This window comes from Engystomops pustulosus, chromosome 7 (genome assembly GCF_040894005.1).
Source record: "Engystomops pustulosus chromosome 7, aEngPut4.maternal, whole genome shotgun sequence".
Classification (NCBI taxonomy): Eukaryota; Metazoa; Chordata; class Amphibia; order Anura; family Leptodactylidae; genus Engystomops; species Engystomops pustulosus.
In genome coordinates, this window is record NC_092417.1 from 141,588,717 (window position 1) to 141,610,460 (window position 21,744).

Genomic DNA, 21,744 nt, shown 5'->3' on the forward strand with positions numbered 1-21,744 from the left:
ATCTACTGTGTATATATATGTATATACTGTGTATTTATGCATCTACTGTGTATATATATGTATACACTGTGTATTTATGCATCTACTGTGTATATATATGTATATACTGTGTATTTATGCATCTACTGTGTATATACACGCATATATTTATATAAGCATATATGTGTGTACATTTATATATATGTGAATGATGTGGTTTTTGTATATACTGTGTATTTGGAATGTATGTATATACTCTATATATATACATATATATATGTTTTGTGCTGTCGCCGCTGTATGTAGCTGTGTTACTGGGGATGAGGCGGCTGTATGTAGCTGTGTTACTGGGGGTGAGGCGGATGTATGTAGCTGTGTTACTGGGAGCGAGGCGGCTGTATGTAGCTGTGTTACTGGGGGCGAGGCGGCTGTATGTAGCTGTGTTACTGGGGGTGAGGCGGCTGTATGTAGCTGTGTTACTGGGGATGAGGCGGCTGTATGTAGCTGTGTTACTGGGGGTGAGGCGGCTGTATGTAGCTGTGTTACTGGGGGTGAGGCGGCTGTATGTAGCTGTGTTACTAGGGGTGTGGCGGCTGTATGTAGCTGTGTTACTGGGGATGAGGCGGCTGTATGTAGCTGTGTTACTGTGAGCGAGGCGGCTGTATGTAGCTGTGTTACTGGGGATGAGGCGGCTGTATGTAGCTGTGTTACTGGGGATGAGGCGGCTGTATGTAGCAGTGTTACTGGGGTGAGGCGGCTGTATGTAGCTGTGTTACTGGGGATGAGGTGGCTGTATGTAGCAGTGTTACTGGGGTGAGGCGGCTGTATGTAGCTGTGTTACTGCTGGGATAGTGGAAAGGAAGCAGGAGGACGTGTGTGTACGCTACACTTAGTGGGGGCCTCCACCAGATTTTGCGCCCAAGGGCCCCCACCAACCTTAATCCGGCCCTGTATGTTGTGTATGGGTGCTCTGTTATCACACATTTTACAGTATTGCATAATAAACCTGTGTAACCGGTCATTTATGCTTTGTGTATCTCTGAGACACTATTATTTGTGTGCCCTGTGGCTATACAGGTTCTACATTTCTGTTACTTGTTAACTGCAAACCCTTACTTCTTATGTTGTTCTTTCTTGTTATACTCTTGCATTTTATTGTGTAATTGCTAATGTGCTGCTCCATTGATGGACCATTAGTGCAGATGTGTATAGCGCTGCACAAATCTAGTAAAGTCTTTGGTGACCTCTGGTGGTCAGAAGTGGTACTAATAAATAAAATCCAACAAAAATGCAGGGTCATTTAATTATAGGGCAATGGGTGACACTGAACCAGGCCCTATGGCAGGAGGGGGATTCCTTTAAATTACAATTCTCAGCTCACATAGTGCAGCGATATTACAATACTTCCTATATTGAACCTCTTGAGAATGTGAAAAGAGGGACAAGGCTAGCAGTGTACACAGCACCTGTCCTATCCTGCATACATGGGCACTGCACATTACTACTGCCATGACGCAGCTATGAACACAGCACTGTACTATTTACTCCTTTTCTGTATATACGTACACTCCTGTCCTATATATATATATATATATATATATATATATATATATAGTCACAGCACAGTATTACTGCTCATCCTATCTTGTATATATGGACACATTATAGTACTACTACTCCTATTCTGTAAATATAGGCACAGCACTACTACGCTTATTCTGTATATGTGGACATAGCACTGTACTGCTACACCTATCCTGTAAATATGGGCACAGCACAGTACTACTACTCCTATTCTGAATATATGGACCCAGCACAGAACTACTACTCCTATTCTGTATATATGGAGACATTATAATACTACTACTCCTATTCCGTGTATGTATATATATATATGGACACATCATTGTACTATTACAGGTATCCTGTATATATGGACACCGCACTGTACTGCTATCCCTATCTTATAAATATGGACACAGCACAATACTACTACTCCTATTCTGTGTATATGGACACAGCACAGCACTACTACTCCTAATCTGTATGTATGGACACAGCACAACACTACTATTCCTATTCTGTATATATGGACACAGTATTGTATTATTACTCCTGCGCTATATATATATGAACACAGAACAGCACTACTATTCCTATTCTGTATATAAGAATATAAGAACTTAGCCCTGTAGTAATACTTCTATTCTGTATACAGTATATGGACACAGCACAGTACACATCGATAAAACGGATTTTTCTAGATGTACAGTAACACTACTTGAGCAGCCTCTTTAGACCACATCAAATCCCAATTACAGCATTGATAGAGACCTCCCATAGGACATTTCCCAGCTAAGGGAAAAATAATGATCCTGGGGAACTGGTCACAAAAAAGAACTGAATTGCCCCAATAGCTATGTCATCACTTAGACAAGTAGTGGGCCACCTTTTTATTCAAGCAGGGAACAAAGGACCTAGAATCTTGTGATCATACCCCCACAGGTCTAGCTGTCATTCCCTAAGCATTGAATAGGGAATTCATTGTCTCTACAACACCCCTTTTCAATTTACTTTTTTTTGCTATGTAGCTCAGTCAGAAATTTGGAGAAAAGCGAGTCATGTGATGAACATCAATAATATACTTACATGCTGGTCGTTACTAGGTCTATATGAGTTCTGAAGACTTTCTGTGGACAAAAAATGTTTAAAAAGTTTCTTTTTATTATCAGGATAATTTCAATGACATTTCCAATCTATTCTTCATCTATCTGTCTTATATTTTTCTATCTCTTGATCTATCCCATTAGTATCAGTATTTGTCTATCTATTATCTATCTACTGATCTTTCTACCTTGTGTCTATCCATATCATATGCAGAGCAAGGCACCTGGCATGAGGCCTTGGGCGGCACTACCTGCTGAGTAATGGGGGGCGGCATCAGTGACACAGGTACTTAAAGGGAACCTGTCACCTCCTTATGCATGAGGTGCTTTCTGGAGGTGCTGAAGCATTCCTGAATAAAGCACTTATATCCCATGTCTTTCCTCTGGTCAAGAAGCTGGATGAATAGTCATTCTGGCACTAACCCAACCAACCTCTTCCATCCCATCGGCCGCCCACACCCTGTCTCCTTTATTTCCCACTTCATAGCCTGTCTCTGCACCAAGCCGGAGACACAGGCACACAGAGAATGCACGAGTACACGAGTGAGACCTCGGCATACTGGCGGTGCAGAGGGAAATGAAAGAGGCATTTGGAGGAGAAAAGAGAAATAAAGGAACCTGTTCAGCTTCCAACTGATAGTCCAAGCCAGGAGCCGGGGGATTTTGGAGGTGGCATTGGGTACACATTTTGTACCCCCTAGTACTATGGTTGATAGATTTTACCAATGTTTGTTGGAGGATGTTAAAGCGTTTACTTACTGGCGCGACAGGACATCACTGCCGGTCAGAAGAGAGCGACCAGTGCAATTTCTGCAAGTTTAATTTGCGGGAAAACAATATCCAGATTGGTGGTGCTTTCTATAGGATCAGGTAATGTTTCACAGGCAGAACCACCTTTGTAGTGTATATGGTGATGGGCCTTGGAGAAACACTGCATCGAGAAAACGATCAGGTGTATTTATCAGGACCAGGGAGCATTTTAAATCTCATGAAATGAATGTCCGAGGTTCATAGCTCATGTTAGAGAATGGCATGCAGAAAAATCTGAGGTGCCTCTTTTTGGTGGCTTGGAGAGAATACATGTCCACCCATTGGGGAGAAGACCGATCACTTACTTTGTTGCGCCAGGATGCAAGATATATTATGAGATATGATGCTTTGGGTATGATGGACTTGAGCGATCGTAACCATCTGGGTGTCTTTGTGTAAAAGCCCTCTCTTTTTTCAGTGCTGTTTCCTTTCCCCTGTTCCTGTTGTTCTGTGCCTCCCACATGCATGGCTTTTTAAGTATTTTGCTTATGAAATATGTGTATTACTAATGTTATGTTGTCAGTCCTTGTGAAGATTTTTAACACTGTATTGTTGTATTTATAATGTGTCCTTGTATATATGCTGCACTATATGCACTTTGCAGGGCCGGCGCCAGCACCCAGCAAACACGGGCAAGTGTCAACTGTGGGGGAAAGGCTGCATATAATCCACGCGGGGTCAGTGGGCTTCATATAATTAATCCATGGGGTGCATATAATTAATCCATGGGGGTGCATATAATTAATCCATGGGGCTGCATATAATTAATCCATGGGGGTGTGGTGGCTGTTTATAATGAATCCATGCCACTATGTGAGTTTACTGCAAAAGGGCCCACTGAAACCTGGAGCCGGCCCTGGCACTTTGTATTGTAAGTAGAAAGACGCCAATATGTTGTATGTTTGTTCCCATGAAGGCCTATTTAAATCTTGGTGTCCTGGGATGATAACGTCAGAGGCTTGGGAAAACACTTGATCCCGCAAACTGGCCGTTCCATTCTCTTGGTTGGTCCCCCCCCCACACACACACACACACTACAGCACTGACAAAATAAAGATGTTTATTCAAGACTCACGAGTGTCGCTTCTATTGCTTTTTTTTGCCTGATCAATGAAGGAGGCAGGGCACGGGCAGATGGGATGGAAGGAGGCAGAGTTCAATGTCTGAATTTCTGTCAGGAGGCGTGCCCAGTTGACTGCTTGTCCAGCTCCCCACCTCCCTGACTGGAGGAAAGACATGGAATATAGGCATGCTGCAGTGTTGGCCGATTATAAGGACACCTTCAGAACGCATTAATCAAGCCATATAAGGGATTGTTTGTGGTTTAAGGGGCCTAAAGGAGGTGTCAGGTTCCTTTTAAAGCAAGCAGGACTTATTGGTTACCCTGAAATTTTTAGATGGCCGGGTGTGCCATTCAAGTCTCTTTCATCAAATATACATCATTATGAAGTCAATGGGGTATTGAAAGGGATAACAGGCCGAGCCCTCTCTATGCAAACTATATACGTACCGCCGGTATGGTCTGAAGCACTTGCTGGGTGAATGAGTCCGCTGAATGGATGCAAGTAATAGTCAAGTAAATGTGTAATGTCATTATGATAAGCTGGGAACGGCCTAAAATCCTAAAGAAAAATAAAATGGCAAAACCTTAGTGTTATCAATCGCGTAGAAAGAAATATAATTTCATGCTGTTGTATAGTCATTAGTTATACTAGTTACAAAGAGATATTCCTACTAATGATATTTATTCCCTATTCTTGTGAAATTTCGAGCAGTTGGAGGATCGAGGCTGGTGCCCTCCGCATTGCTGGCAGCTTGGGGGGTTGCACATCCCACCCAGTGGCACAAAGAGCCCTGGCTGCGAGTATGTCCATGTTTTACCAATACTAACCGTAACCACTCCAACAGCCAGAAGGCGCTATTCCAATGCAGTAAAAACAGCATCTGAATAAAAATAGATAAAAACACCCAATAATTTATTATAGAGCTAAAATTTACTGCATTAGAAACTTTTCTCTACACTCAGTTCCTTTCATAGCACAAAGTATCAGGTAAGGTGATCCTGGGTAAAGCAACATGAGCACATGGGAACCCCATATAAATGTGAATTCTCACACCCATCAAACGTAACCTGGGCGATGTCTGTTCCTGGCATCAGGTTCCCAAAGCCATCAAAATGGGAATATCTGTAGTTCTCCATACTGTTTCCTGAATCCTATAAGTTGGTGATCAGAATCTTTAAGTTTCTACCAGCATCATGAATGTCTTCAGTGTCAGCTATGGAGAGAAAAACAACCAAGTTATAATGAGGAATTTGTAACCTTTTTTTTTTAACATTCTGCACAATAGTGTGCATTGATATTTGCATCTCCCAGTCTGCAATATTCATCTGAAGCCCCATATCCAAAAGTTTATATGATTTCGCTTGCTTTGAAATACGGTGATTCCTAAAGATATAGGAATATATGGACCAAAATCTCTGAGGAATGCTTCCAGCACCTTGTTGAATCTATGCCACGAAGAATTGAGGCAGTTCTGAAGGCAGAAGGGGGTCCAACCCGTTACTAGCATGGTGTACCTAATAAAGTGGCCGGTGAGTGTATGTATATATATATATATATATATATATATATATATATATATAAAAAAGAAAAAAGGTAATGAAGCAGCACTCCGTAGATGAAGATCGTGCGGCCGATTTCCTGCAGGTGTCGCTTCCCTGCTCAGGTCCGCCGGAGTTCACCATCTTCTTCCTGGTGCATGTAAGTGCATGGTTTGCGACACAAATTCCCGAGCTCAGTCCAAATCCGTCGGATCGTCCGATGGCCTTACACCCCCCCCCCCCCCCCGATGTATGTCGCATGAAAGCCGGCACGTTTAAGCCAAAATCCGATCGCGTGCGCCACAATCCCCTTTTAAATGTGCAACAAAACGGTAATCGTTGGAATATCCAACGTTTGTGCGGTCCGCGGACCCTTAGTAAATGATCCCCAATAAGTCTTTAATTTTTATTTAAATTACCCCGAAAGCCTCCAGGGGCGTTAGCAGAGCCCCCTGAGATTCAGCAGCCCTTCTTACCTGCCCACTGCCTCCTCTGGCTTTTACTTCCCAATGACGTCAGCCGGCTTAGCAGACGGCAGGAGGGAAGGGCTAGAGGAGGCAGCCAGCAGGTTAGAAGGGCTGCGGGGAACAGGTAGCCAGATCCTGGAGGGGCTCTGATCTGTATATTGTTTTTGGGTGGTTTGAATGAAAGTAAAAAAAACATTTATACTCACTATTATGTGAGTCTGATGAGGCACATAGGACTCACATGTTCAGATCCCACGCTGGCGCCGCCTCTTGCGTTACGGCAGGTGAAGCCGGGCCATTATCCCGGCTTAACTGGGCATGCGCTGTACATATGGCGTTTGTGCAGTGAAACCAACCGGGGTGCACTAAGCATTAGCTGCAACAAGCAGGCAAAGGGAGCTGTGGACAAGGTGAGAATAATTCTTTGTTTTCTTGAGCCTATAATCGTGTTGGGAGCGATGTGGAACACTAAACCATTAGGACCTGTGGTTGGTTTAGTGTCCCAAATCACCCTGTCAGGTTCTCTTTAAATGTACCAGGAGTTCTTTTTCATTATTTTAAGTCCATTTTCATTAATTTTAAGTCCATTGAAATAAATGGGAAAAATTGATCTTTTTTTTTTTTTACAGAAATTTAAACCAGAAACCTAAAAGCAGATGGGAATTGGCCCTAATCTCAGTGGCCACTTCTGTAATTGCACACCTGGGATGGGATTGTGTCCTCTTGATCTCAAAATCAGGATGTTAAAATGTGAGCAGCATGATGAGGAGGACTGTTTAAATGACAATTCTGAGTGAACCTATTGAACATGTTGTAATTTTGACCACTACAAGTACCACTTTCAGGAGTTAAAATCGGGAGAAGTTGAGTTTTTCCTCAGGTAACATGTCTGCTGCTCAGTACATTCAGAGCTCACTGTTACAGTAAAATATAATGAAATACTATAAACCGCCGAACCTGCAGACAACAGCGCAAAAACCGCAGGGCCCAGAAAACACTCGCGTTGCTAGGCAGCGGTTAGCGGCCTCCACGACGTACGCCATGCATGACGTAATACGCACGACATTACCCGAATGTCCCTTCTCGGCTCCCGTAGAAAGCGCTCATTCCCCGCCCCTCTCCGGGTGCAGCGTCACGTGGTTACCAGGAGCCGCCGGTGAGTGAGATCACGTGACGTCACTGGCATCTATATGTTTCTTTATCTGTAGAATAGTGATTATGTCGTTATTATTTGGGGAGGGATGCGGTACCGCTGCGGTTATATCTCGCGGCAGCGGTCGTGTAGCTCTTATTCATATGACTGCGAGTGCATTGTCTGTGGTCACCTCAGCGCTGGCTGATCCTATAGCAGCACCTATAGGATTTTATGCTATATTATAGGAATTAACCCTGTGTGTGCTAATATGTAGTGATCGGATTCTCCTGACTCATGTATCCGGAGTCACCTCATGTACATGCAGTCTGTGCAATGGATGCCCATTCTCGTCCATATAGCGTCTAACTGCCTCGTGGTATAGAGAATAATCCAATGTGGGTCCAATTAGTCGCCCCCTTGAGGCTTCGTTCACATGCAGACAACCCCCTCCCATTGCGTTTGAATTGTGTTTAAAAACGCAACATGTGAACTCTCCCCTCACCCATCTTGAGGATAGGAGTCCCCGGTTGATAAAGTGTTAGTGTTGCATCTCTATTTACCTCTATGAGTCTGCACGAAATATCTGTTCCCATGATCAGTAGAGGTCCCTGCAGGGAAATCCACGCTGATCAAACGCTTATCAATCATTCGTATAGGTGATAAAGTGTACAACCCTTTTAAACAGGCTGTTCAGAGTTTGAAAAACATGGCTGCTTTCTTCCAAAGACAGGGGCACACCTCTCCATGGTTTGTGCCAGTATTGTCCCTCAGCTCTATAGAGATGAATGGGGCTTAGTTGTAATACCACACACTACCTACAGTCAGGAGAGGAGCTGTTTTTTGAAGAATGCAGCCATGTTTTTTAACCTCTGGAAACCCCCTTTAAGGGTAACTGCACACAATGTAGTGTAATATCTCAGGCCGTTCCACAAGCATCCACAATTAGCTCCAGTTTGTGATGTGTATAATGGTACAACGCTGCCGTATCCTGATGGCAGAGCTCATTGCAAAGGTTGATTTCTGCACCACAATCTGCAGTGATCAGTATTGGGTCATCAATTTGCTTCAAATCAAAATTCTGGAGCAGAAAGGTGTTTGGGCTTTGGATTTTTTGTCACATTGGGCGTATGGGATTGTCATAGATCCCATATACCAGTGGTGGCGAACCTATGGCACGGGTGACAGAGGTGGCACTCAGAGCCCTTTCTGTGGGCACTCAGGTCATCACCACAGGACAGAATTCACCAAACAGGACCAAATCTTCCTGCAGTCCCAGGCAACTTATGAGATGATGCTCTCAGCGCTATTTTAAAGCGACACTTCATTGGCTGTTTGGAACGGCAGGGAAAGTGAGGTGGTGTTGACAGAACTGCATTGTGTTTGGAGGTCATCCTGCTGGACCCACCATTTTTCCTCTACAGAGAGACCCTCTTTCTTTCAACTGTATTGGTGGCCTCGGGCTAATACGATTGAAAGATGTGGAAGAACAGTAATAAGTTACTGCTTAAAATGCAATGTTGGCACTTTGAGGTAAATAAGTGGATTTTGGCCGTAGTTTGGGCACTCGGTCTCTAAAAGGTTCGCCATCACTGCCATATAATATAATCCTGCTGTATGGTGCTGGGGATTTCCCACACTGCAATGCCCTGCAGAAAAAAAATCTGCAGGTATTATGCAATGTGCCACTACACACAGGACTGAGCCAGGAGGACACCTTCTCTAGGGGTATATGTTAATAGTAGGTTATGAAATATAGACATATAATTCAACCAGCAGCAAGTATAAAATGATGATGAAATTAAATAATGATGAAAAACATAATAACAGTTCTCTCTTATGCTCTTATTCATCAGACAGCAAGGGCCCAAGATGGCTCATCACTTTCCTATTTGGGGATCTAATTATTTTACTTTTAGGCCCCCTGAACACAAATGCTTGTATTTCTATGGGCTTATACACATGACTATGGTTTTTACTACCCTGTATGTCCCATGAGCACCTCAGGGCGCCTTCCCATGTGGCGTTTTTCTCGCGTTTTTAAATGCATCCAAAACAAAAGTGTTTTGCATTTGTGTTTTGGCCGAACCTTCTCCTACTTTTGTTTTGGATGCATTTAAAAAACGCGAGAAAAACTCCACGTGGGGAGGCGCCCTCAGGTTCTATTGCTAATCTATTACTGTCATCAGACAAGCCGACTAACCACAGGCTACAAACACCAGACCACGTCTGCTTCCGTGGTCCATGTGCTTTTAAAATGTGACCTTTAAAGTGGTTATCAAGCCATACCAAGTGACACCCCAAGGAATCACTTGCTGCTCAGCGTGGGAACTAGAGGAGGGACTCCCATGGATCATGAGAACGGAGGTCCATTGCACCCCAAAAAAATGGAACAGCCGCATGCATGTCTAACCTACGTCTCCGGTCACAGTCTATGGCACTGCTGGAAGTAGCTGATTACTCTGCTAAATAAATATTGGAAAGTCCAGAGCAGCACAGCAACTTGGTTGGGTGCAAAGTCCTTGACCCTCTGGCTAGAGCGTCTTTAGTATATAATTCCACAAACAGGCAGCACTCCAAGGTAGTGGTCAAAACGATGGGGTGTCTTTATTCCATGTGCAACGTTTCAGCTCACATAGAGCCTTTATCAAGCATGATAAAGGCTCTACGTGAGCTGAAACGTTGCACATTCCATGTGCAACGTTTCAGCTCACGTAGAGCCTTTATCATGCTTGATAAAGGCTCTAGGTGAGCTGAAACGTTGCACATGGAATAAAGACACCCCATCGTTTTGACCACTACCTTGGAGTGCTGCCTGTTTGAAATTATTGATTACTCTGCTAAGTTATTTCAATCATTGCCATATACAGTGAATAGAGCAGCAGTCGTATTTCCAACTTGCAACAAATTTCCAACAACAGACCCCCGTGTGGAACCCTGATCAGAAAGTTTTCCCATTTTCTTTGTATAGGAGAAACTTGATGTAGAACTTTATGTGGCTGGATAGTCCCTTTAAACTATGGTTTACCAAGTGCCCTACAGAAAAGGAGTTTGGGGCGTTGAATCATCCAAAGGTGCGCACCGTATACAATGCAGCCTCCTGCTCTCTTCTCATGTAATGGGCCAGGACAGTTCCTACAGCGTGAACGCCACACTTCACCATAAGTTATGTCTGCTATTGCACTCCAACTCTACAGAAGGGAATACAAAAGACTTGCAATTCCACATTTAACCTATGGACAAGTGTGGCAGTGTTTCTGGTAGCAGACATGTTTTTACTTATCCTGGCCTAAATAAGTGGGTATAATCTACAGCCCCCCACAGTTTGAGCTAAAAAAAACGGGCAGAAATTCCATTTGATTGATTTTCATATCTGTACATTATCTTTCAACAAAATGTCCACGTCTAGATATTAAGTTACATAATATCCTTGTGTTTTTTGTTTCTAGAAATGTCTGAGTCTTCAGCGTTGGAAAGCCTCATAGAGATGGGATTCTCCCCAAACAGAGCGTAATATATTTTTTATGACCTCTATCTAATGTGTAATGTCTCTGCTGTTCTGTGATTCAGCACCTCCTTCTCCATGGGTTATGCCAGGTATTACATGTGAGCTCTATTCATGTGAATGGGGATGAGTTCCAGTACCTCACACAATACATGAACCATTGTCCAGTCCCGAGTCATTGTGCTGGTGTGTGATCTAAAGCAATTGCAGCTATTTCTCAGATGTCTCTGTATTGTATTTATAGGGGCAATTGAGATCAGTCTTGTCCTAATGCTCCACTATGACTGTGCTGAAGATCAGACGTGATCATGCACGTCCTGCCTATTAGCAAGAATGGGACCCCCATTCTCTGATTTGCTGGGGGCTCACGTTCTTGTGATCAGTGGGGTCCCAGCAGTAGGACCTTGACCATTCAGTTAGTTAAAACTTTAATAGTGAGTGCAACCCTTTTTTGGATAGAATTAAAATGACTTTTAAAAAAAAAAAAAAATTTCAATCAAAGAGATAGATCTCAATTTTAATTATATATACAAATTTTGTATATATAACAGCAAGTCCCCCCTCTTCCTATCTCTGTGCCGCCAATTTTTCTGTTGCATCTTTTTTATCTCTTCTATCTCTTATCCATCTTTCCATTTCTATTTTTTTATGCTCCCTACTTTTTCCTCCATTCCCCCCATCTCACTGTGGCTCAGTGGTTAGCACTACAGCCTTGCAGCACTGTGGTCCTGGGTTTAAGTCCCATCCAGGTCAACACCTGCAAAGAGTTTGTATGTTCTCTCCGTTTGCGTGGGTTTCCTCCGGTTTCCTCCCACACTCCAAAACATACTGGTAGGTTGATTAGATTGTGAACCCCATTGGGGACAGGGACTGATTTGGGAAGCTCTGTGCAGCACTGCTATATAAATAAAGAATTATTATTATCTTCCCATGTTGCCCTCTTTCTCTGTAAATGTAAATTCCAGAAGCTGGAGAAATGATCTCCGAGCTATGATGTTGGGAATGCACCAGACCTTGTGAGATCTTCTTTTTTTTATCATCTTGTGAAATAAATCTCTTTCTTTGGTACAGGCAGAAAGCAGTGGCCGCCACTGGAAATCAAGGCATAGAGTCAGCCATGGACTGGTAAGAAGAGCTTTCTGTATGTACACTGTATTGCCTTATTTTACTCCTTGCTAAGTAAAATTTTTCTTCCTTTGTTCCAGGCTGATGGAACATGAAGACGATCCAGACATAGATGAGCCCCTTGTGCCAGACGTCAAAGAGGATGTGAGTGAGCAGGATCCACAAACAATGGAGACGGGTTCAGAAGAAATGGATACAAGTTCAGGTCAGAAGCTGTGATTTTCATATGCATATTTCAAATTAATATTTTTTCTCCTATTTTTATATAATTTAGTTTATTTTATCTACAGAGGAATATGGGGGTCTCTGTGACTCCATACTATCTATCTGGAAGCTCTTTGAATGCCTTTATATGTGGCTTTTGTACTAAACTGTACTAGCAATGATCATAAAAGGGACATTTGATGGTGCAAGGTCCATTTTCTTCTGTCGTATTGAAATGGAATTCAAGAATCCATATAAGTTTATGGCCATAAAGAGGCTGTACAAAGCCATAGTCCACCCTTGTACCTAAGGTTTTTTCAGACTGTGAGGATGTTATAGTTTGTGGATAATCATTTTAACCCCTTAATCTTAATAACCCATGATGGAATAGAACATCATGGCGTTGTTAAGAGGTCTGGAAAGGGCTAATGGACTGAGCCCTCTCCATACATTGCAGGGTCAAACGCATGACATCATAAGGGGGGCACTGATTTGTTGCCTGTCAAAGCAGAGTCTGTAATACATCCTGCTAGAGGCTGGGCTTTTTACAGATCCAGTAAATTTCCAATATAATTTAAAGCAATTGTATTGCAGTATATCGGATCAGCGATTGGACCACTTATGTTTCAAGCACTCTACGGTACCTATAATAAATGTTCAAAGAATAATATTAATAAAAAAAAATATGAAACTTTTTATAAAACACCTAAAAGTTCAAATCCCCCCCCCCTTCCCTGGATTTGGAATAAACAAACAGAATCATAAACATATGTGCCGTGTCCCAATATATAAAATATTTGTACAGTCCCCAAAATGGTATCAAATTTTTTTTTTCATATTTCAATTTATTAAGATTTTATAACAGTAAAATAATCAGAGGGGAGGGAACGGAAGGAAAAACACAATGTGGAAGGAATCATGGATACCAAGTTGTATCCAATATGGATATGAATAAGAGTAGCAACCAATTTCAATTTGAAATTGTTAAGGGGTTAATTTTAAGCCAACTTTATAGGTTCACAAGTAAATTTAAAAGAAATGGGCATGTTTATTCCACTTTTTACAAATGTATTGATTGTTATAGTGTTTAATCGGAGTTCAATTTTCTCTCTGTCCTTAAGGAAGGTCCCCGTTAACTGAGGAGGAGAAAGAGAGGCAGACGAAAAGGTACGTTCCATAAAAGCATCTGCATATGTAAAGTTATATATGCTGTCAATTTTTTTGTGTGTTGTAGGCAGGCATTTTTGGAAGATGGAGGACAGTCTGACACATTTTGGTAGAGAGTTTCAGAACATTGGAGATACACAGGAGAATTCCTGGAGACGCTTGTGAGAAACTTGGATGGTAACAGAGTGAGGCAGAAGGTCTGGTCAGGATTACAGATTATATGTGGGATGGTATTTGTTGATTAGGTCTGATATATATGAAGGGGACTGGTTGTAGACGGCTTTTCTAAGTCCACTGGCTACAGTAGGTAACCAGTTGAGCGAGTACCAGAGAGGAAGAGGAAAAGAGAGGAGAAAGATGAGTTGAAGGGTTTGTCCACTTTCAGCAAATAATGGATATGGTTTGTGTAATGAAAAGTTATCCAATTTCCCAAAAAACCTTAAGTATCAGTTCCTCACGGTGTTCTAGATCTCTGCTTGCTGTCCTGCTATCGAAAGCTTCTATGTTTGCTTACAGTGTACAGAAATCTGTCCATGGTCACACAGGTGCACAAGCCGTTATATCACACGGCTGTGATTACTCCCTATGATAATAACAGCTTGTGCACCTGTGTGTCCATCACAAGACCTTGGGCAGATTTCTGTTAACTGTAAGCAAACATAGAAGCTTTCTATAGCAGGACAGCAAGCAGAGATCTAGAAAACTATTAGGAACTGATACAGAAACTTTTCGTTAAACAAACCATATCAAATTCTTGCTGAAAGTGGACAACCCCTTTTAAGTATAGATTAGAGGAGAGGATTAGCTGGGAAACCACAGAGCATTGCAGTAGCCCAAGAGTAAGATGATGAGGGCATGGGCTAGCAATTTGTGCACTCTAGGCTGAGAAAGGGTCAGATGCAAGAGATGTTCTTAAGTCTAAGGCAGCAGGTTGTAGTAAGGGACTGTATGTAAAGAAAATCTACTATCAAAATCCATCATGATATACCAGGGAAACTTGCTCATAGATGCAGGTACTGTGACTGTGGTAATCCTCTTATATTTGATATCCATGGGCCCCTTCCTTTCAAAATCAACTTTTGAAATGTTGCTAATAAGCCTGAGGAGCTACCCTATCCCCTCTGTGATCTGGCTTTTTGAACTGTTACACAGTCTCACCCTCCCCCTGCTCCCTCAGCACTAAGAATACAGTAGGAAGTGCTCACTGCACAATTGCTGAGGGAGCAGGGGGAGGATGAGACAGTGTAACAGTCTGTAAAGCCAGATCACTGAAGCACTAGAGCAGCCTTTCAGGCTCATCAGCATAATTTTAAAAGTTGATTTCAGAAAGGAGGCGGCCATGGATATCAAATCTAAGAAGATGCCACAGTGTCTGGATATATGAGTAAATGCTCCTGGTTTATCATGATGCATTTTGGATGGTAGATTATGAAATCTGTTTTGTCCGTGTTAAGTTTTAGAAAACGGGAAGAGAAGGAAGAGGATATGACTGATGTTATAACAGTGAGTTATTATTTAAGAGCAAGTTTCTCTGGAGGTTAAACGGACCTGCTGAAAAAGAGGGACCAAAATATACAAAATATATAAATGCATATATATGAGCCAGAAAACAGAGCATATATGACACTAACTGCTGGGAACAAATCTGTATACTTATGTCTGCAGGATGATGGAGCTCATAGCACAGAAGCAACAAGAGCGTGAAGAGCGAGAAAAACGGGAGAGGATCGATCAGGAGATACAGAGGCGGAAGCAAGGACAGGAGTTAGCTGTAATCCGACAGAAGATGCAAGAGCAAGAAATGCAGAAAGCAGCGGAAGAAAGGAGGAGGGAGAAGCAGGAGGAAAGAATGGCAAGGTGAAATAACCAATGGCTGACATAGTTACATGAATGACCAGTCTCTGCCACTTATTGATGGTGAACCCTATGACATCACACATAAGAGGGAACCATATTGTGTCTCCCCACTGACATCTGTGGGAGCTATGAAGATGGTCAAGCCACAAACTTTCATCCCTTTTAAGCTGCATAGGATTGCCAAACACTAAAAAACCCCCATTTTCCATAGAGGTAGGGCTCCCAAAAGTGACCAATGTATACGCTACCTTTATAATGACAATTAAACGCGAGACAAAACAGAATGCAATTTTATAACATATCATAAGAAGAGTGCCATCCTTATACTCCAGTCCTGCCCTTTTCAGATTGTCATTTTAGACAAGTATCTGCTTGTTTTAGGCAGGTTCTGTTCCATTTTACATTATTGTTAGCGGGGAAAAATAGTGCAGCAGCCTTGAGGTTCCTGTATTCACCATATTCATTAAATTCCTTTAATTCCTGACTGTTTAATTTTTTTTTTTTACCTTTTACTCACAGGGAACGTGTCAGAGAGAAAATTGCACGAGACAAAGCAGAGAGAGCAAAGAGGGTGAGTGTGACCGACTGACCAACGTCACTGTGTGCATTCCGGTGGACTTGGAAAGAAGGTAGAACCTATCTATAATTGGTTGATCCGTGAAGGTTGGATTCCAGCTATTTTCTCCCTCTGAAGCAATATGTGGAAGATGCGGCATGTGTTGAGTCATCTGGTTTGACTGTATACTCCCTAACCAATGATGGCTGCCCCCCTTTTTGACACTTTCTGTGTCCTCCACTTCTCAAGTCACTAGTTGGAATGGGTCATATTTCTGTGTTTTCAGAGTCCAGAAAGTGCAAAGGGAACACTGATAGGGTCAGGGATTATCTTTTACTACTTTAACCCCATAAAGCCATACATAATGGTGCTCTTAAAGGGAGCCTGTCACTTGGGGCCTCATTTTCACTATAGATAGGTTGTAGAGCCCATTACACCTCCATTGCAAATATGTATTTCGGCCTTTCCTAAGCGTTTGCATTACAAAATAATTTTTGTGTTTTAACTTGCCTTGCTTCCTGACAGAATCCTCTGTTAAGTCCCAGGGGTTGGGCTTTGATTTGCATCCAAAAACAACATGTGACTTGTCTGTGCCGCTCACTCCTCAGTTCTCAGCCCCCACTTTTGTGCTCCTGTAGAGCTCCTCCCTCCCCCTTTAATTTAGGCTCACAAGGCTGTGAGCTCTGTTCCTATGTAGGAGCACAAAGGTGGGGGGTGGGAGAAGAGGAGTTTTCAGCACAGACACAAAGGTATATGTGCAATGTAGGTGTAATGGGTTTTTGTAACCTGTCGGGAAATGAGGTCCCTGGTGACAGGTTCCCTTTCATCTTTTTTAAATAAAGTGGGGAGCAGGAGATAAGGTAGCTAACTAATAGATGTATTTAATGTTCTGCACTGCTGATATGTAAAGTGAGGCCACCTGGGTCATAAATTTCTCATCAGTCAGACATTCCTTTCCTGAAAATGGCCGCAGATGGAGGGTCATGTGATCTCTGATCATGAGCAATCGCCCTTCCAGGACCTTGATCTTCTATTCATGAATACTATCATAAGGTTGTGGAAGATAGATTGGTCATGGACGCACATGATCTTCCATCTACTGCCATTTTTTGGAGGAATGAGGGCTGATTAGGACATTTTGTTAACAATGAGGTTTCACTTTTCATATCTGCAAGTTGGTGCAGGACTTTTAATACACATATATTGGTACATTTCCTAATATCTTGCCCCCACATGTACACACATTACAAAATACAATGAAGTCAAATTGCCACCTTTAAGGCCCCTTCCACACTTGCGTTGCAGATCACGTCAGAGTCTGATCAGGGTGCGATCAGGGTTTGGTCAGTGAAAAACGCACATTTTGCATCAGAGTGCAATCAGTTTTCAGTCAGAGTTTGTTCAGTGTCGCAGTTTTTCACGCACGTTTTCAATGCGTTTTTCACGCGCAGGTAATGCACGTGAAAGGACTCAGGACTGAGCTCTATCTTTTCTATGGCAATTGCTGCGTGAAAAAAGCATTGCACTTGCAAGTGTCTCAGAGTGCGATGCGTTTTTGATGCATCTCCATAGACCTGTATGGTGCGTTTTCCACGCGCGTGACTTGCAAAAGTAGAGAATGTCGAGATTTAAACGCGCGTGAAAAAAAAAATGCAAGTCTGAAAAGACCCATTGGTTACAATGGGTCAGAGTGCAATGCAAGTTCTGCATGTCAAAAGCACGCGCAGAAAACGAGCGTGAAAAACGCAAGTGTGGAAGGGGCCTAAGAGTGTATGGAGAGGGCTAAAGGCTAAACCAAACTACAGCACCTATACATCAGTGTCACATTGCTGGAAGGTATCCCCACACACCAAAAGTATTAAAATATAGATATAATTGTCTCATAGCAGGGCTGTGTGTCGCTGTGCATGTAGCAGGGCTGTGTATATTGCAGAGGTGTGTGTCAAGTTTTTCAGCACAATTTTTGTGCAGAAAATAACCCACTCACCGTATACACAAGTATAAATGCTATGACATCACCAGCCTCCTCATAGTGTGTGTTCGGGCAGAGTAAATCTGCGCTGCTGGGAATTCGAAGATCAGAAGAGGGCGCTGGGGGTGAGTAGTGGTGCTGCAGGACGTTTCATTAATGGGGGGCAGCTGCTGCAGGACATTGAATTAATGGGGGGGGGCGGCTGTTGGACATTTTATTAATATGGGGGAGCTGCTGCAGCACAATTCACTCATTGTGGGGACTGCTGCTGGACATTTGATTAAAGAGTAGCAGCTGCATTTCTCACCCTTGGCTTATACACAAGTCAATATGTTTTCCCAGTTTTTTATGTACAATGGGGGGAGGTCGTTTTAAACTCGAGTATATTCCTTTGTGATAATATTGTTATACTTTTTTTTTCATATTCAATTTTTATGTTTTATGTCAGACAACCCTTTTAGTGGATGGATGGATGTTTCTAGAAACGTGCAGACAGCTATTTATCCCTGACTTGTCATCATCTCTGTTTTAGTATGGAGGAGCCACATCTGATCCAATATCCCCTCCTGCAGAATCCCCTCTTCCTGCGACTTCCACCCCCTCCCCATCGTCCCCTGTACAGGAGCCTCCCACCAAGAAGGAGTATGATCAGTGCCGTATTCAGGTAATAATCGCGGAGTGGAGGGTGATGGGATAGGATAATAACTATATATGGTACATATATGAGAATTACCAGCTGGGTTTATGTACACTGTAGGCCATTAATATCTGTACACCTGCAGGTACGTCTACTTGATGGCACTGCCTTATCCCAAACGTTTCGTGCCCGTGAACAGCTGGCAGCTGTCCGCTTATATGTGGAACTGAACTGGCCTGGTGGTCCGGAGGGCCCTTTTAACCTTTTGACCTCCTTTCCGCGGAGGGTTTTCACAGAAGAAGACATGGAGAAACCACTACAAGAACTTGGTGAGAAATAGTTAATGAGTTTATAATCTAGAATAGCCCCTGATGCTGCTGCTTTTAGTATTGTGCTGGAAAAAAAATGTCACCTTGTCATTAAAAGTGTCCTGTTGTAGGAGTTTGTCCAGGTTTACAGATTATCACCTACATACAGGAAGGATTACCAAGAGTCTGAACACTCTGTAGAAACCTCTGCTCATCTCTATAGAGCGGCTTGGATTGCTTAGTGCTGTACTACTGGGCTCTGGCAGTCCTATAGCCACGTATGACATGCCGCTTTATTAATAGCAGATAACACTGGAGCCCCAGTCTCATCATCATTGGCTGCCCCAGCGGTCAGTGTTTTTTATTGATAGGTGCTGACTTCTAATCAATCCAACCATTTCTCAAAGAATTCCAGCTATAAATCTAAAGAGGTGCATAAACTGGGACCACCAATCATAATAATGGGAGCCCCAGCAACCAGGAGGGCAGTGGTCTCATTCTCACTAATAGGTGGACTGCTAGAACGTCCTGCCGCTTCATTCAATAGTATTGGAGCCCCGGTCATAACTAGGAGAGGCAGGGCCCAATAGCAGCCTGCTGAATGGGGCCCCATCACCCTTAAGGTGCGTCCACACATTCAGTTTTTGCCAAACCAGGAGTGGAGTGAAAATAGAGGAGGAGCAGCCACTTCTAAATGATAAGTCCTCACCCATTATTATCCACACCTGCTTTTGGCTTCAAAAACTGCATCTGAAATATTAAACGTGCGGCTGCACCCATAACCCCTTAAGGACGCAGGGTTTTTTCGCTCATTTCTCGCTCTCCACCTTCAAAAATCCATAACTTTTTTTCATTTTTACATGTACCTGTGTGAGGGCTTATTTTGTGCTTAACAAATTTTACTTTCCCGTAATGTTATTTATTTTAACATGCCGTGTACTGCGAAGCTGGAAAAAAATTCCAAACATGGAAAAAAAATTTAAAAAAACGCATGTCACGTTCTTGTGGGCTCAGTTTTTACAACTTTGACTGTGCGCTCCAAATAACACAGCTTTATTCTTTGGTTCGGTGCGATCGCGGTGATACCAAATTTATATAGGTTTTATTGCGTTTTAATACATTTTCAAAATTAAATGAATGTGTACAAAAAAGAAAAAAACATTTTGCCATCTTCTGACGCCAATAACTTTTTCATACTTTGGTGCACGGAGATGTGTGAGGGGTCATTTTTTGCAAAATGAGCCGACATTTTCGTTGGTCTGTGCAACATTTTTGATAACTTTTTATTCCATTTTTTATGTGATGTAAAAGGGTGTAAAAGTCGCATTTCGGACATTTGGGCACCATTTCCCGTCTCGGAGGTCACCGCCGGCCGTAACCGTTTTTATATTTTGATAGATTGGGGGACGCGGCGATACCTAATGTGTCTGTGATTTTTACTCTTTATTATGTTTTATATCAGTTCCAGGGAAAGGGGGGTGATTTGAATTTTTAATATTTACATTTTTTTTCTTTTTTTTCTTTTTTTTTTCACTATTTTTTAGACCATCTAGGGTACATTAACCCTAGATGGTTAGATCGCTCCTACCATATACTGCAATACTTCTGTATTGCAATATATGGCATTTTTGCAGGTCATTCATTACAATGAGCCACTGGCTCATTGTAACAAATCTGCAGAAGCCATTAAGCCTCGGGTCAAACGAAGACCTGAGGCTACAACCATGACGTTCGGGGGAGCGACAATCGGAATAAAGATGGCGTCGCCCACGCGCCGCCGTCTTTTGAATGCCGCCGTCGGCAATGGAAAAGTTAGTAGCCGCGATCGGTGCAAGCACCGACCACGGTTATTAGCAGTGGGGGTTTGCTGCAATATGCAACAACCCCCACCCTTGTATGAAGAGGACTCAGCCCATGAGCCCTCTTCATACATTCCCTGCACCTCTGCGCAGGACTACACACACACATGTAGAGTGCAGGAATTAGAGATAAAAAGATCCCAGTCCTGTCATTCTACCGTCCCCTCCCCCCTCCCCCCTTCTTATCTGCACTGACAACTCAATATGCAGTATAACATGTATATAATGGTGCCAATCCTGTGTCAGACTGGATGTGCCCATGGATGTGCCCACGCTTGGCTGTTCAGATCATTCAGAGATGACTGTTCCCAGGTGATCAAGATTGGGGAAACAAATGGCTGCAATTGTTATGTTATTTCCATAATTCTCATAGATTTGAATAGGAGTCGTGGGCACAGTGTGGCAGAGCGATGCTCCACTCTTCAGCCATGCTTCCAGGCTATGGGCAGCTGGGAAATAGGAAAAGCCAGTGCACTAGCAGGGGTGAGCAGGTGCACCAGGAACTTATTGGGATATTAGTATCCTTTCTGTAAATCCCACCGATACAAGAAATGCACATGTGGGAGAAGCTGTGGTCAGCAATGATCAGTCTCTCACCCGTTATATATGTGATTTGCTTTCTCTTCAGGTTTGGTGCCTTCTGCAGTCTTAATCGTTGCTAAGAAATAACATTGCACACAGTCCTTTCCTGTCTAAAATAAACCAAAAAAAGATCAACTGAGGACATCGAAAAGCCAAGACCAGCACGGAGGCAAATGGGCCACCTCATGTCCCACACGGACTGACTCCCTCCCTCCCCTCCCGGAGTGTCATGTGCAGGGGAGGAACAAAGCAGTTGTGTGATATCTTCTCTTTGTGTTGTCATCATAATAAGAGGAAATAAAATGACAACTCCACA

At 42.8% G+C, this 21,744-nt stretch overlaps 2 protein-coding genes across 10 annotated transcripts in view; one reads left to right on the forward strand and one right to left on the reverse strand.

Annotated features, from left to right (window-relative positions):
- Nucleotides 1–8,353, reverse strand: part of TESMIN (testis expressed metallothionein like protein) — a 30,905-nt gene extending 22,552 nt beyond the window's left edge. For 3 of the 9 annotated variants that reach the window (XM_072118001.1, XM_072118003.1, XM_072117994.1), the window contains exons 1-4: nt 7,227–7,466; nt 5,587–5,732; nt 4,966–5,077; nt 2,629–2,669 (exon numbers count right to left, since the gene is read on the reverse strand). In XM_072118001.1, the coding sequence (XP_071974102.1) occupies nt 2,629–2,669; nt 4,966–5,077; nt 5,587–5,655 (222 nt within the window). In that variant the 5' untranslated portion in view covers nt 5,656–5,732; nt 7,227–7,466. The other 6 variants (XM_072117996.1, XM_072117998.1, XM_072118000.1 and 3 more) reach the window with 6 other exon arrangements.
- On the forward strand, nt 7,547–21,744 carry UBXN1 (UBX domain protein 1). The gene is made up of 10 exons (XM_072118004.1): nt 7,547–7,680; nt 11,106–11,166; nt 12,233–12,286; nt 12,367–12,491; nt 13,612–13,657; nt 15,323–15,514; nt 16,034–16,085; nt 18,575–18,706; nt 18,825–19,008; nt 21,475–21,744. Exons 1-10 carry the CDS (start codon nt 7,566–7,568, stop codon nt 21,513–21,515), a joined length of 1,002 nt encoding a protein of 333 aa, XP_071974105.1. The 5' UTR covers nt 7,547–7,565; the 3' UTR covers nt 21,516–21,744.